Source organism: Gymnoscopelus microlampas, assembly GCF_963454915.1.
Source record: "Gymnoscopelus microlampas genome assembly, chromosome: 20".
Lineage (NCBI taxonomy): Eukaryota > Metazoa > Chordata > Actinopteri > Myctophiformes > Myctophidae > Gymnoscopelus > Gymnoscopelus microlampas.
The window spans coordinates 9,304,717-9,319,871 of NC_139957.1; the positions used below are offsets into that span (position 1 = coordinate 9,304,717).

A 15,155-nucleotide genomic window follows, 5' to 3' on the forward strand; every position below is an offset into this window, starting at 1 on the left:
TGAGCTTGTATATCTGCTATTTTTTTTTATCGTGAAAATGTGTGCAAATCTTTGAATATATCTTTTTTTTCTTTAAAGCGAACATTTTTAACTCCAATCTTTGCTTCTGGGGGGTCCCTGGAACAACATATTTTGAGCTGGGGGTCCGCGGCCGAATACGTTAAATCTGGGGGTCCTTGACATGAAAAAGTTGGAGCACCACTGATATAGTAGCATACTGTTAGGATTAAGAAAGCATTTTTAGATATGTATTTGGCCACGGACCCCCCATCTCAAAATATGTTGTTCCAGGGACCCCCCCAGAAGCAAAGATTTGAGTTAAAAGCGTTCGCTATAATATTCAAAGATTTGCAAGAATTTTCTACCACAGATCTACCGCACTATGAGCTTGTAGATCCGCTATTTTGTAATTGCCAAATAAATCTTAAAATGACTCATGATGCTTTCGCGGTCTTGGTGGATTAAGTGGTGCCTCTCGGTGCAACTGGATGCGACTGGATCGGTGTACCCGAGGTTGTGCTGTCGGTACCGTACTGTACGCGTTCGTGGTCGCACAGACGGATGTCCGTGACACAAACAAGGCGCGTCATAAGCTTCAACAGACACCGTCCCACACAATGTGATAATAACGTCGCTTTTTTTTCTCACCACCAACACAGCATGTCCTTCTGGAGCAGCCATGGTCTGTGCCAAGGTATACCCAGGCAGGCTCCTTCCAACCGATGCGAGCTCTCTCCAACCCGCTTCCCTTACCCAGCAAACAAAACCAAAACCAGTGCACATCCTGTGTGTACAGATAGTGCAGAGACCAGTGGTGGAAAGTAACTAAGTACATTTACTTAAGTGCTGTACTTAAGTACACTTTTGAGCGATTTGTGCTTTACTTGAGTGTTTTCCAATTTTCGGTACTTTTACTTCTACACCACTACATCTCGATTATTTGAAAACTTTAGTTACTAGTTACTTTGTAAATTTACTGTAAATACATTTTGGCCATTTGAAAATAGCAGATCTACAAGCTCACAATGCGTCGCGATGCGACGCATTGTAAGCTTGTAGATCTGCTATTTTCAAAAGATTTATACACTTGAAAACTTGTGAAAGTGGACATTCTGCATAATGAGTACTTTCTACTTTTGGTACTTTAAGTACATTTTGATACCAATAATTTTGTACTTTAACTCAAGTAAATTTTGAATTCTGTGACTTTTACTTTTTACATTGCAGTATTGATACTTTTGCTTAAGTAAGAAATGTGAGTACTTTTGCCACCACTGGCAGAGACCAAACTTCACTCCACTTGGCCATGGGGGTTGATATTCTGCTCATGAGCTTCGGGCAGTACCAATTGTCAAACAGTAGACGTCCTAACCGACGCCAGGGTCTGCATTTCGCAAGGATAGAGCAGCACGACCACCTCCAACCGCTGCAGACGTGCCAAATTTTGTTCATTCAAATTATTTCCAGATTGCGGCTTTAATTTAACTCTGCAAGTGTAAGAAGTAGTCGTTTTAGTTCAATTAACACTCAGAAAACAGTCTGAGAATACATTAAAGCAGTGGTTTTCAACCTTTTTCGTGTCAAGGACCCCCCAAATTGACACACATTAGCCCACGGACCCCCATTTGAAAAAAATACGCCGGGACCCCCAATAAGAGAAGATTTTTTTTACGGCTCTAGCAGTGATTCTCAACCATTTTGATTTCAAGGACCCCCAGTTTAACATGCATTAGGGCAACGGACCCCCATTTAATGGCATTTATATCTCTGGGACCGCAATTTCTATTATAAAATCAATGTTAATGTAACTCTCAGAGTGTACAAATGGAACCAAACGGACCCGTTAGGGTCCGTTTGGTTCCATTTGTACACTCTCAGAGTACACTCTGATTTGTACACTCTCAGAGTTACAGACCCATTTGGTTCCTATCCATCGTTTAGCTGGGGACCCCCTGGAACTCCCTCAAGGACCACTGGTGGTCCCCGGACCACTGGTTGAGAACCACTGTATTAGAGGCTTATGAATGTATTCCTGTTCCCTCACAAGAAAGAAAGCTAGTGTAATAACTGTCAGAAGCAATAAATGGCTGACAGTTGTCAGACATTGTATCGTAGCATTGTTTGGCTGGGCTTTGATGTGTGCGAAAAGCAAACTCACGACGGACTGTCACATTACGTCTCAAGCGTGGCTCTGTCACCACAAGGGCATGGGAACAAAACATCGTTGCCAGATGCATGTCGTCCCAGCATGCAGTTGGAGAGGCATCAAGGTACTAGACTGGCCCGTTCACGAGGAAACCGAGTCAACCTTGCAACCTTATCGCCTCCGTAATGGATACCTAGATCTGGACTGCCTATTGTGGCACTGCATGAAAGAAAGGGACTCTCTCTCTGTGCGTGTGCGTGTGCGTGTGTGTGTGTGTGTGCGCGCGTGTGCAGATCTACAAGCTCATAGCGCTGCACCGAGTGCCGCGCTATGAGCTTGTAGATCTGCTATTTTTTGAAAAATAGTGATTTTTTTTTTCAAATCTTTGAATATATATATGTTTTTAAAGCGAACATGTTTTAACTCTGTTACAACTTCTGGGGGGGGGGACCCTGGAACAACGTATTTTGAGATGGGGGGTCCACGGCCAAATACATTTTTAAAAAATCACACCCTGTGTGAAGGAAGCGGTGCCTTTGGGGCGGGGCTTAACTCATTTCAGTTCGTCCCTATTGGTGGTCTGAGTTGACTTACCAAATTTGTACTTGGTAGCATGCTGCAAACTGGAATGATGGCTGTTTAAAGCCCAGCCAATGGGCAGACAGAGGGGGCGGGGCTTAAGTAATTACAGTTCGTCCCTATTGCTGGTTTTAGTCCATGTACAAAATTTGTACTCCGTAGCATGCTGCGAACTTGAGTTATGGCTGTTTGAAGGCCAGCCAATGGGAAGACAGAGGGGGCGGGGCTTCAGCAATTCATGCTGGTCCCTATTGGTAGTCTAAGTCCACATACCAAATGTGGACTTGGTGGCATGCTGCAAACTGGAGTTATAGCTGTTTAAAATCCCGTGCTCATCCCGTGCTCATACGGGCGCTGGGGGTCCCTGGACCCCTCTTTGATAACGTCAGCAAGTCATGTGCCTCGCTATTGGTGGTGTAAGTCCACATACCAAATTTGGACTTGGTGGCAGGCTTCAAACTGGAGTTATAGCTGTTTAAAATCCCGTGACCTAAACGGGCGGACGGACATAGCATACGCGGGGGGTCCCTGGACCCCGCTTTGATAACTTCAGCAATTCATGCTCGTCCCTATTGGTGGTGTAAGTCCACATAGCCAAATTTGGACTTGGTGGCAGGCTTCAAACTGGAGTTATAGCTGTTTAAAATCCCGTGCCCTAAACGGGCGGACTGACATAGCATACGCGGGGGGTCCCTGGACCCCGCTTTGATAACTTCAGCGATTCATGCTCGTCCCTATTGGTGGTGTAAGTCCACATACCAAATTTGGACTTGGTGGCAGGCTTCAAACTGGAGTTATAGCTGTTTAAAATCCCGTGCCCTAAACGGGCGGACTGACATAGCATACGCGGGGGGTCCCTGGACCCCGCTTTGATAACTTCAGCAATTCATGCTCGTCCCTATTGGTGGTGTAAGTCCACATACCAAATTTGGACTTGGTGGCAGGCTTCAAACTGGAGTTATAGCTGTTTAAAATCCCGTGCCCTAAACGGGCGGACGGACATAACATACGCGGGGGGTCCCTGGACCCCTCTTTGCTAACTTCAGCAAGTCATGCTCGTCCCTATTGGTGGTCTAAGTCCACATACCATATTTGGACTTGGTGGCATGCTGCAATCTGGAGTTATAGCTGTGTAAAATCCCGTGCTCATCATCCCGTGCTGATACGGACGGACGGACGGACATACGGACAAAGTCAAGCTTAGAGCGGTTGGCACCGCTAAAAAACCTGTTAGGATTTAAAAGACATTTTGCAGAATCCTCCCAGAAGCAAAGATTTGAGTTACAAAATGTTCGCTTTAAAAAAAAGATTCATATTCAAAGATTTGCCCACATTTTCACGTTTTTTTCTTAAAAAATAGCAGATCTACAAGCTCATAGCGCGGCACTCGGTGCCGCGCTACGAGCTATTTTTGAATAGCCAAAGAAATCTAAAAATGACACACAGAGGCGTTCCCGGTCTTAATGGGTTAATAACCACATTGGACCCATTGCAAAAGAACGTTTTTGGACATAGCCTACAAGGTTTCTGGCGGACAGCGACGAGACATACTGCATTCTCCCACCTCGCGCTCCCCCCCAAGAAGCCACATGCCACGCGGACGGGGCTCAGCTTGAGATAACGGCGTCGCGAGGGGCCTGTCAGAAAAAAATTGCGTGAATGAATGTTTAGAAATTGTGTTTTCTGCACTGGAGAGAGAGACGGGGAGTGGAGAAGAAAGGCGGCGCAGCATGGGACACACTGAACATCTCCCCCCGGGTGTATAGCTGAACCCGGCCTCCTCGTGTTCATGGGGAAGAGCGAGGGGAGGGGGGAATGGAGGGTGTTACCGCACTTCAAACAAACTCGGTGCCAGCGCAGCACTCGCCATTCTGCCTCGTTATCGTGGTCTTTTTTTTTGTTTTTCCTGTGCTTAAACATTAGCCTCCGGCTTCATTACCTTTGTGGCTGAGGGGAGGGTCAGGGTAATGGCTGGACTGGCTATAACTAAAAACCGCCCCAGACCGGCTGGGCTACACAGTAGTTCAGTTCAAGACTGTGTCATTTTAAGATTTCTTTGGCTATTAGAAAATAGCATTTCTACAAGCTCATAGCGAGGCACTCGGTGCCGCGCTATGAGCTTGTAGATCTGCTATTTTTGAATAGCCCGAAGAAATCAAAAAATGACACAGATGCGTTCCCGGTCTTAACACATCGGGTACCAGTCGCGTAGATCTACGCCAAACGATTTAAAGCCGCAGTGTGCCAGTCGCGTAGATCTACGCGACTCGCATTTCCCATGTTAAATCGAAAAAGTGCACATTCCGGAATTTTTTTCGACCCATTTCCGGTTCCGGGGCCGACCGGAAACAAAATAAAACTGGTTCCGGTTTTTTCGCTCGCATCCGTTTCCTGTCTGGGCGTCAGCTTAGAATGGATTTATCTCCCTTGTTGTTTTCCTCACCGCATCGTCCTGTCTAACGTTCTCGCCTGTAACTTCAAGATGGCGGCACGGATCGGCTCGGATTTTTTTGTTGTTGTTTTTCACGGATCCCGTGTTTGTGTCGAACCAAATGAACGCGGATTTTAAACGGATTTAGCGGGGGCTATGACGACATGAAAAAAACAAAAAAACAACAAAAAGAGCTTGGCACTGGTAGGTACATTATGAGATTAACCTCTGGCGTCCAATGTGTTAAAGGGTTAATACCACTTGCATGACCAAAAAGTACCATACATACAGTACATGAGGCACATGTGTGGTACTTTTTTGCAAAATACAACATGTTGCTTTATTCATGTGGGAACGTGTAACGGCTTCAATAACAACTGAACTCACCCGAATCTTTATTGTGCGTGTTTTCCCCCCGCAGTTCTTCTTCAGCAGCATTTTCTGTGGGGAACAAAAATACCCATGCAGTGAATTAATTCATATATTCACCATGGATAGTTTCTACATACATCCTGTCTTTGGCATTGAACGTTAAGAAAAGATACATTCCTGTTTGCCTTTTAGGCTTCATAAAACCCACAGGGCAGATATACAAAGAAATGACATATTTAATAACTTTATACTTTCAAACAAAAAAAGGAAATATAGTGGAAACAAGCCATCGTGATGTGTCAGCTTGTAGACCTAATATTTCCGCTATTTAAATATTTTTAAACATGGAAACAGTTATGACGATTATGCATAACAATTGAGATGATATAAAATATATGCAACTCGACAACTACAGTATCTAATAAATTGTGACAGGCATACACACACACACACACAGACCCTCTTCTAGACGACTCATCCCGCACGAGCCACGTCGTAAAAAAACACAGTCATGGTAATTGTTTGAGTGTCATTTCTAACGTCAAACGGGGTACATGTCGTGTATTCGGTTGCGCGGTTCAGGACACCGAACACCGAACGTATCAACTAATGCTGAATCAGGGTCGATCGAGGAAGTTCCGCGATTCCAGCCGTCTCACTGAAACCCAAACAGTGGGTCAATGAGGCTTATGTAATATCCTGTCTTTATAGGCTCCCCTGGCCTTCCACGCACGCAGCACCCGCTCATGCTCATAAACGGTGGGGGGGGGGGGGGGGGGGGGGGGTGTGGAGGCGGCTCACAATCAAGGAATTGTCTCGGGTCGGGGAGGTACTACTAGGCTTCCAAAAAAGGGGGGAAAGGGAAGCCCTGGGAAGAATAGGGCAGCACAAGACCCCTGCTGCTGCCAAACTGGGAGAGCCTGTGTGTGTGTGTGTGTGTGTGTGTGTGTGTGTGCACTGTGCTGTGCACTTGCCCTCACGCTTGTAACCCCCCCGCACGCACGCACGCACACACACACACTCACACAGTACTTTAGTACATGTACTTGTACATGTCTAAGCTATTTCTCATAGCTTGGACAGTCCCTTCATGTGCTTCAGTTTATTTAAAGCTGCAATCCGTAGGTTTCATGTTGTCCCACCTGGAATTCAAAAACCCTCTCTCACATGGGAAACCAAACATTTCCTACCACTCTTCCGGGAAGGAATCCTCGCTTGGTACGGGGAGATAGTTGTGCTTATGGGCTTCAGACAGTACTACTTGTCAACCAGTAAAGTGTCCCACCCGACACCAGGGTCTACGTGTCAATGGAGGCCCACCTCAAACCACTGCAGATGTGCTAGTTATATGGCATTAGCGTACTCTACCATACAGACTGGTTAAACCATTCTCAAAGTGGGGTCCGGGGACCCCCAGGGGTCCTTGGGGGGGTTACCAGGGGGTCCCCAGCAAAATGTGTTAATATAGCGTCACAATCATTTTAACCCCTTTAACCATATTTTATACTTTGGCCATTCAAAAATAGCAGATCTACAAGCTCATAGCACGGCACCGAGTGCCGCGCTATGAGCTTGTAGATCTGCTATTTTTTGAAAAATCGTGAAAACGTGTGCACATCTTTGAATATATCGCTTTTTAAAGCGAACATTTGTAACTCAAATCTTTGCTTCTGGGGGGGTCCCTGGAACGATTTTTTTTTAGATGGGGGTCCGCGGCGAAATACATATCATTTTGGTGGTCCTTGACATGAAAAAGTGTGAGAACCACTGGGTTAAAACTCACGTCAACTCACGTCATTAAAACTCACGTCATTAAAATAGGTTCCAGATTGCAGCTCTCTATGTCATCCCACTGCCCAGGAGCAACCTGTGGCGTATCGTATGAAATCACCAATTGTTTTCCCAAGCTGTCCAACCAGGGGAATTCCCATTTTTTTTCGTCCAATCGTCATTGACCAATCAAACCTAGCCACTTAATGACTTTGGCAACAAGTGTCCGCCCCCTTGCGGACACGCCCATTTCCAAGCACAAGATCAGTGTCTCCCAAACTTGTGAACCCGATCAGCAAAAAAAAAATGGACATCTGCCACGCAAAACTGTTTGTCATCCATGATAATCAGGGCCGACAAAACAATGGAGGGCCCACATCTGAGCAATTGGGGGGGCCGAGGATTAGCATGCATGATGGATTAACAGAGGCTGAAAGAAAACAGCCCCCGCTGCCCCCCTTGACCGCGCCTTTAACCCATTAAGACCGGGAACGCGTCCGTGTCATTTTATAAGATTTTGTTTAGGCTATTCAAAAATAGCAGATACACAAGCTCGTAGCGCGGCACCGAGTGCCGCGCTACGAGCTTGTATATCTGCTATTTTAGAAAAAACTTGAGGATTTGTGGACATTTTTGAATGTATATTTTTTTGAAGCGAACATTTGTAACTCAAATATTTTGCTTCTGGGGGGTTCTACAAATGTCTTCTAAATCCTAACAGTTTTTTTTTTTTTAAACGTGTGTTGCTATAATCAGTGGTACTTTTTCATGTCAAGGACCCCCAAAATGATATGCATGTGGCCGCGCATGAGCTTGTAGATCTGCTATTTTTTTAATAAGCCAAAGAAATCTAAAAATTACACATAGATGCGTTCCCGGTCTGAATGGGCTAAGAATATTATCAGATAAATAAATGTATCAGCAAGGTTGAAAGCTCACGCTGTTCTCGCACGCCCGGGGACCACGGCTGCACTTCGTGTTTGTCAAACCCACTGGCTGTATTGGACGTGTCCTACGTTTGGGCTGTGAACTTGAACCTTTTTCCCTCCCCGAGAGCCAGTCCTGAAGCCTCTCAGGTTGGATAAGATTTTCAAAAGCGTACATTTTGCTGCTTCTCGTTCTGCTTTTTGACAAACCTATATAGCAGTGGTGTAAATGTACTCAAGCACTGTACTTAAGTACAACTTTGAGGTAACTGTACTTTACTTGAGTATTTCCAATACTTTTGCTTCTACTCAGGGCCGGTGGAGGGCTGATTCCTTTGATGCGCCCCCGCGCGTGCGTTGGACCCTTGCGCCAACGCACCCTTGCACCCTTGCACGCGGTTCTGGGCGGATTATGATACTTTTTTTTGTGTCTTTGGTTACTTTATTTCGGTGTTAGGGTTAGGGTTAGGTTAGGGTTGTGTTATTTAATTCTGATTTTACCGATGTATTATCATTATTATTATTTTTTCCCGACTTTTTTTGCCGCCTCTCCAAACTGCCGCTCTAGGCGGCCGCCTAGGTCGCCTTAATGGGTGCGCCGGCCCTGTTCTACTCCACTACATCTCAGAGGCAAATATTGTACTTTTATTCCACTACAATTATTTGAAAACTTTACTTACTAGTTACTTTGCAATTATCAATTATTACATTATAAAACATACATTAACCACTTCAGCCCTATTTTATACCTTGGCTATTTGAAAATAGCAGATCTACAAGCTCACAACGCGTCGCATCGCGACGCGTTGTGAGCTTGTAGATCTGCTATTTTATTGGCCCATGAGCAGAGGGAGAGCTGGGTGACTGCACGGCAAAATCCTCAGTGTTAATTTAACCCTGAGGGTTAAAAAAAAAAAAACAACCACGGAGGACTTTACTGTGTGGACGTGGCTGAGCTATATGAGGGGTTAATGGTGGAGCTGAGCACCGTCTGCCTGTCTACCTCTGTAGGCCCCCTATTGTATTCCCTCACAGCACCTCCCATTCCACTTGACTGAATGCACACACACGCACACACACACACACACACACACACACACACACACACACACACACACACACACACACACACACACACACACACACACACACACGCACACACACAGATACACTCATACCCAGTGGTGGAGAAAGTACTCGAATGTTTAACTTAAGTAAAAGTATCAATACTGCAATGTAGAAGTACTCTGTTACAAGTAAAAGTCCGGAATTCCAAATTTACTTGCGCACAAGTACAAAAGTATTGGTACCAAAATGTACTTAAAGTACCAAAAGTAAAAGTACTAAAATGTTTGAAAATAGCAGATCTACAAGCTCACAACGCGTCGCATGGCGACGCGTTGTGAGCTTGTAGATCTGCTATTTTCAAATAGCCTAGGTATAAAATAGGGCTAAAGTGGTTCATGTATGTCTCATAATATCATAATTTATATCTGCAAAGTAACTAGTAATTAAAGTTCTCAAATAATTGTAGTGGAGTAAAAGTACAACATTTGTGAGTAAAAGTACCTCAAAATGGTATACTTAAGTACAGTACTTGAGTAAATGTACTTAGTTACTGTACACCACTGCACATACCCAATGATAAAGCGCCAAAAAAAAAAAGAAAATACTTAAAAGATCAACACACACTATATCTCACGGGCAGGCTGGCCAGATAGAAGAAAAGAAGGTATAGAAGAAGAGAAAAGAAAGAATACGCGCTCCAGTCAGTTCTTTCTGCCCCCCTTCCCACCCACCCCCCCCCCCCTCTCATTCACTGCCTGCTGTGTGTTGATCATCTGCTCTCTCCCTCTGAAAAAAAAACCCACATCGACATATGGACCTTTGAAACCTGTAGTTTAGTCTCCACGAGAGCACACACCATTATTATTATTACACTCAGTGGTGGGAAAAAGTACTCACGTGTTTGACTTGAGTAAAAGTATCAATACTGCAATGTAGAAGTACTCTGTTACAAGTAAAAAAAAAGTCCGGAATTCAAAAATGTGCTTGCGTAAAAGTACGAAAGTATTGGTATCAAACTGTACTTAAAGTACCCAAAGTAAAAGTACTAAAAATGTTTGAAAATAGCAGATCTACAAGCTCTCAACGCGTCGCGATGCGACGCGTTGAGAGCTTGTAGATCTGCTATTTTCAAATAGTCTATGTATGAAATAGGGCTAAAGTGGTTAATGTGTGTTTTATAATGTAATCATTTATATCTGCAAGGTAACTAGTAACTAAAGTAAAATAAATAATTGCAGTGGAGTAAAAGTACAATATTTGCCTCTGAGATGTAAAAGCACTGATAATAGGAAAGGACTCCAGTAAAGTAAAAAGTACCTCAAAGTTGTACTTAAGTAGCCTACAGACAGTACTTGAGTAAATGTACTCGGTTACTTTCCACCACTAAACATATTACACCCCCCCCGCCCCCCCCCTCCATCTACTAGCCCAGAGCCAACAAGTCCGCTGGGGGGGGGCTTCATCATCATCAACGATCAGCGCTGGAAGCAGCAGCTTCTCCATGACTCATTAGTGGCTGTCGTTTTTTTTCCCCCTGTTGTTTATTTAATCCTCTCCTCCTCCTCCTCCTCCTCTCCTTTGCCTCCTCCATCCCCCCCCCCCCCCCCCCTTTTGTTGAGAAAACCCAGGACGGGGACATCTGCCGTCCGGCGTGCCTCTCCCTCGCCTTCATCTCCTTCCAGCCCCGCGGACCACCGTGGTGTGGGGCAGGCGACCCAGGGCTATATGGGCAGGGGGGGGGGGGGGTTTGTCGCATTGTGTGTGTGTGTGTGTGTGTGTGTGTGTGCATACAGGGTATAAGGCTGGGGGGAGGAGGGAGGGAGGGGGGGGGGGGGGTCATCATTGTAGTTTGGGGTCTAATCCCGTCCTCTATGTGATGAACCATATAGTCTGCCTTGGCAGTGTGCGAGGTTTAACCCATTGAGACCTGAAGCCGATTCTACAGGTCTCCTAAATCTCAACAGTTTTCTGAAAAACGTATGTTTCTATGTCAGTGGTGCTCAATATTTTTCATGTCAAGGACCCCCAAAATGATATGTATTTGGCCGCGGACCACCATCAAAATACTTTGTTCCAGGGACCCCCCAGAAGCAACGATTTGAGTTGAAAATGTTTGCTTTAAAAATATACATATTCAAAGATTTGCACACGTTTTCACGATTTTTCCAAAATAGCAGATCTACAAGCTCGTAGCGCGGCACTCGGTGCCGCGCTACGAGCTTGTATATCTGCTATTTTTGAATAGCCCAAAGTGTAAAATAAGGCGTTTTAGCTCAAATCTAAAAATGACACAGTTCCAGGTCTTAATGGGTTAATACGACCATGAAAAGAAATAAAGATATGTTTGGTCTTTGATGACATTTAACAGCGGTGGAAGAAGTACTCAGATTATGCAATATCACACATGTAGAAATACTCTGCGGCAAGTAAAAGGCCTGCATTCCATATTTCACTTGAATAAATGTGCACAAGTATTGGCATACTTATGGTACCAAGGTTAAAGAGGCGGTGCCATGGTTTTGCACTTTTTCTGTTTCTCATGTGTCTATGAGGTTGATAGAACTTCATTAAGCCCCCTGGTGGTGTTTTTATGGTGTTTTATGTCTTCTCTGACTATTTGGAGTTTCTACCTGGAGGCTGAAACCTTGAGGGTCAAACGTGCCAATAGAAAAACAGCGCTTTAGTGACATAGTAAAAACATACCCTCCCCCTCATTATCATAACACAAACAGGTGTGGGCATGAGGAGGAGGAGGAGGGACTAGGACAGGTGGGTGGTGCTAAGGTGGTGGAGGAGGTGCTAAGGTGAGAACCAGGTGTACTTAATGAAATGGAGGCGTGCCCACATACAAACATAATTTTAACACTTTCTGTACACTTTTTTGAAAGAAATCTTCCTCCTAGTATAACCATACTACCTGATGATTATGTTTTAGGGGATGCCGGGGACCAACTGGGGGTTTTCCATTGATTGGGGGAGGCTCAGTGCTTACTAACCTGTTGCATCTTCTCCAGGTCCAGGCTGGGTCTGACGGACTCGGACCCGCCGCCGTAGCCGTGCCGGTGGTACCGCCTGTAGGGGGCCGCCGCCGACTGGTCAAAGTGGGTCAGGATGATGGGCCGCGCCGCCGGCTGCTGCACCACCTGCAGAGCAGTGGTGGAAAGTATCTAAGTACATGTACTGAAGTACTGTACTTAAGTACAATTCTGAGGGCATTTGTACTTTACTTGAGTATTTCCAAATTTCCAATAGTTTTACTTCTACTCAAGTACATCTCAGAGGCAAATATTGTACTTTTACTTCACTACAATTATTTGAAAACTTTAGTTACTAAATACTTATAAATGCAGATTTTGATTATTATTACAAAACATACATTAACCACTTCAGCCCTATATACATTTCAGCCATTTGAAAATAGCCGATCTACAAGCTCACAATGCGTCGCGATGCGACGCATTGCGAGCTTGTAGATCGGCTATTTTCAAAAGATTCTTGTGCATTTGAAAACTTGTAATGGGACATTCTGCATAGTGAGTACTTTTACTTTTGATACTTTTAAGTCCATTTTTGATGCCAATCCTTTTGCACTTTAACTCAAGTCCATTTTGAATTCCCGACTTTCGCTTGAGAGTACTTCTACATTGCAGTGTTTTACTTAAAGGACAACTTTGGTTTTTCACAACAAAGGTTTATATTTTAGCTTGTAATTAAAGTAAATAAAAGATGAGTGTTATTTTTTATTTATTTACTGCTTTCTATAATTTTAGCAATTTTAGCGATATTTCTTACAGTGGGCGGGGGCATTCTGTCCGGTGGCTAAATATGTCTTTTACACCATCCCATGTGTCCCATGGTCTTTGATGGCCAGATGTGAGTTATTGAGGGCTAGAAGAGCTACTGTAATTAATAATAAAGAAAACGCAGAGTTATTGTGTAAAAAAAAAAGACATATTTAGCCAACGGACAGAATGCCCCCGCCCACTGTAAAAAAATATGGCGAAAATTGCTAAAACTATAGAAAGCAGTAAATGAAAAAAAAAATACACTCATCTTTTATTTACTTTAATTACAAGCTAAAATATAAACCATGGTTGTGAAAAACCAAAGTTGTCCTTTAAAGTATTGATACTTTAAGTAAAACATTTTGAGTACTTTTTCCCATCCACTCACCTGCAGCTGGAAGCGCATGGGAGGAGGAGGAGGAGGGGGCTTGAGGCTGAGGCGCGGGGGGCTGGAGCTGAAGAGCACCGGGCTGGGAGAGGAGGAGGAAGCGGCGGCCAGTCGAGGTCCCGCTGGCGCCGGCGCCTCCACCGGCCTAGCGGGGGCGGGACTCGACCCGCCGCCGCCGCAGCCGCACAGGTCGCGCACCTCCTCGTCGCTGGAGGCGCCGCTCTGATGGTCGCCGTGGAGACGGTGGAAGGCCGCCGACGCCCACTTCCTGCTGTCGCCGATCCTCTCCAGCTCCTCCTCCTCGGAGGAGTGGCGGTCCAGGCTGGCGTCTAGGAGGAGGCGGAGGCGGCGCAGCCGAGCCGGGGAGGGGCGGGGGCCCTGGTTGTGCTGCTGGCTGGTCGCCAGCGGGGTGAGGGCGCCGTTCCTCCGCCTCTCTGAGGGGGAGATGGAAGAGAGAGAGCGAGGTCATTCATCAAGGTACCCTCCCAGTTCAGCACGTATAACGCATCCCTGTTTTTTGTCATGATGCGAAAAGAAAAAAATAATCTAAAACTTTCGAAATAGTGCAATTAGCTAAATCACGACGTGTTGTGAGCTTTCTTCATATATATTTTTTTCCACTATGGTTTGTCGCTAATTAAATAATAGAGAGTTGCAGCCCTACCTTAAAGGGATAGTTCACCCCCAAAAATGACTTATTTTCGATCAATTACACACCCCATGAAGCCTTGAATTCATGGAGATTTTTTTTTGTTCTCGTCACATTCCTAAGCCAATAATTTGATGACCGGAAAGATGCTAATGTCTCAAAAGTTGACACTTTGAGTCTCCCACCGGTCATTTAGCTGAAGACCCCCCCCCCCCCACTCTGAGAACCACTGATGTAAGAAACAGGTGGTGGGTGTGTGTGCACGTGTGTGCATGCAACATGAGAGACGGGATGCCAAGCGCAAAAGCATCTTTGCTGAGTGCAACTTGCCAATTTGTTTTAGACTTGAGCTAAAAAAACATTATTTTACACTTTGGGCTATTCAAAAATAGCAGATCTACAAGCTCGTAGCGCGGCACGAGCTTGTACATCTGCTATTTTTGAAAGATCGAGAACATTTTTGCAAATCTTTGAATAGATATATTTGTAAACCGAACATTTGTAACTCATATCTTTGCTTCTTGGGGGTCCCTGGAACAAAACATTTTGAGATGGGGGGTCCGCGGCCAACTACATATAATTTTAGTGGTCCTTGACATGAAAAGGTTTGAGCACCACTGATATAGAAACATACGTTTGTTTCGGAATACTGTTGGGATTTAGAAGACATTTTGTAGAATCGGCTTCAGGTCTTAAGGGGTTAATTAGAAAAGTGTGTACTTTCATTTCATTTTGTGGATACCGTAAACATGCACATATTTCAGCTTCATAAGCTGCCATGTGAGTATGAAATAAAACAACAATTTTCACGTGATTTTTATTAAGGATGACCATAATAAGCAATACGTGCCAAGAGTAATAGAGCGAGCAGTAACATTCCTTTGTAGACTGATGATGTTGTAATAATAATGGGGGAAAGGCACCTACCTCTGTCGATCTGTGCAAGTTCCTGGTTCTCACCCTCCGAGTCGTCGCTCTCCCCTCCCTCTCCACTGCCATGGTAGGAGATCTGCAAGAGGATTGGTCGGTTAGAGGCGAGTG

At 44.9% G+C, this 15,155-nt stretch overlaps 1 protein-coding gene across 1 annotated transcript in view; it reads right to left on the minus strand.

Annotated features, from left to right (window-relative positions):
• LOC311036526 (uncharacterized protein) overlaps positions 1–15,155 on the minus strand; it is a gene marked incomplete at its 3' end in the record, with an annotated part of 35,651 nt that overhangs the window by 7,002 nt on the left and 13,494 nt on the right. The window contains exons 2-5 of the mRNA XM_084045256.1: positions 15,042–15,123; positions 13,466–13,899; positions 12,289–12,435; positions 5,544–5,597 (exon numbers count right to left, since the gene is read on the minus strand). Coding sequence (XP_083901382.1) covers positions 5,544–5,597; positions 12,289–12,435; positions 13,466–13,899; positions 15,042–15,123 — 717 coding nt within the window. The remainder of the gene's footprint in view (positions 1–5,543; positions 5,598–12,288; positions 12,436–13,465; positions 13,900–15,041; positions 15,124–15,155) is intronic.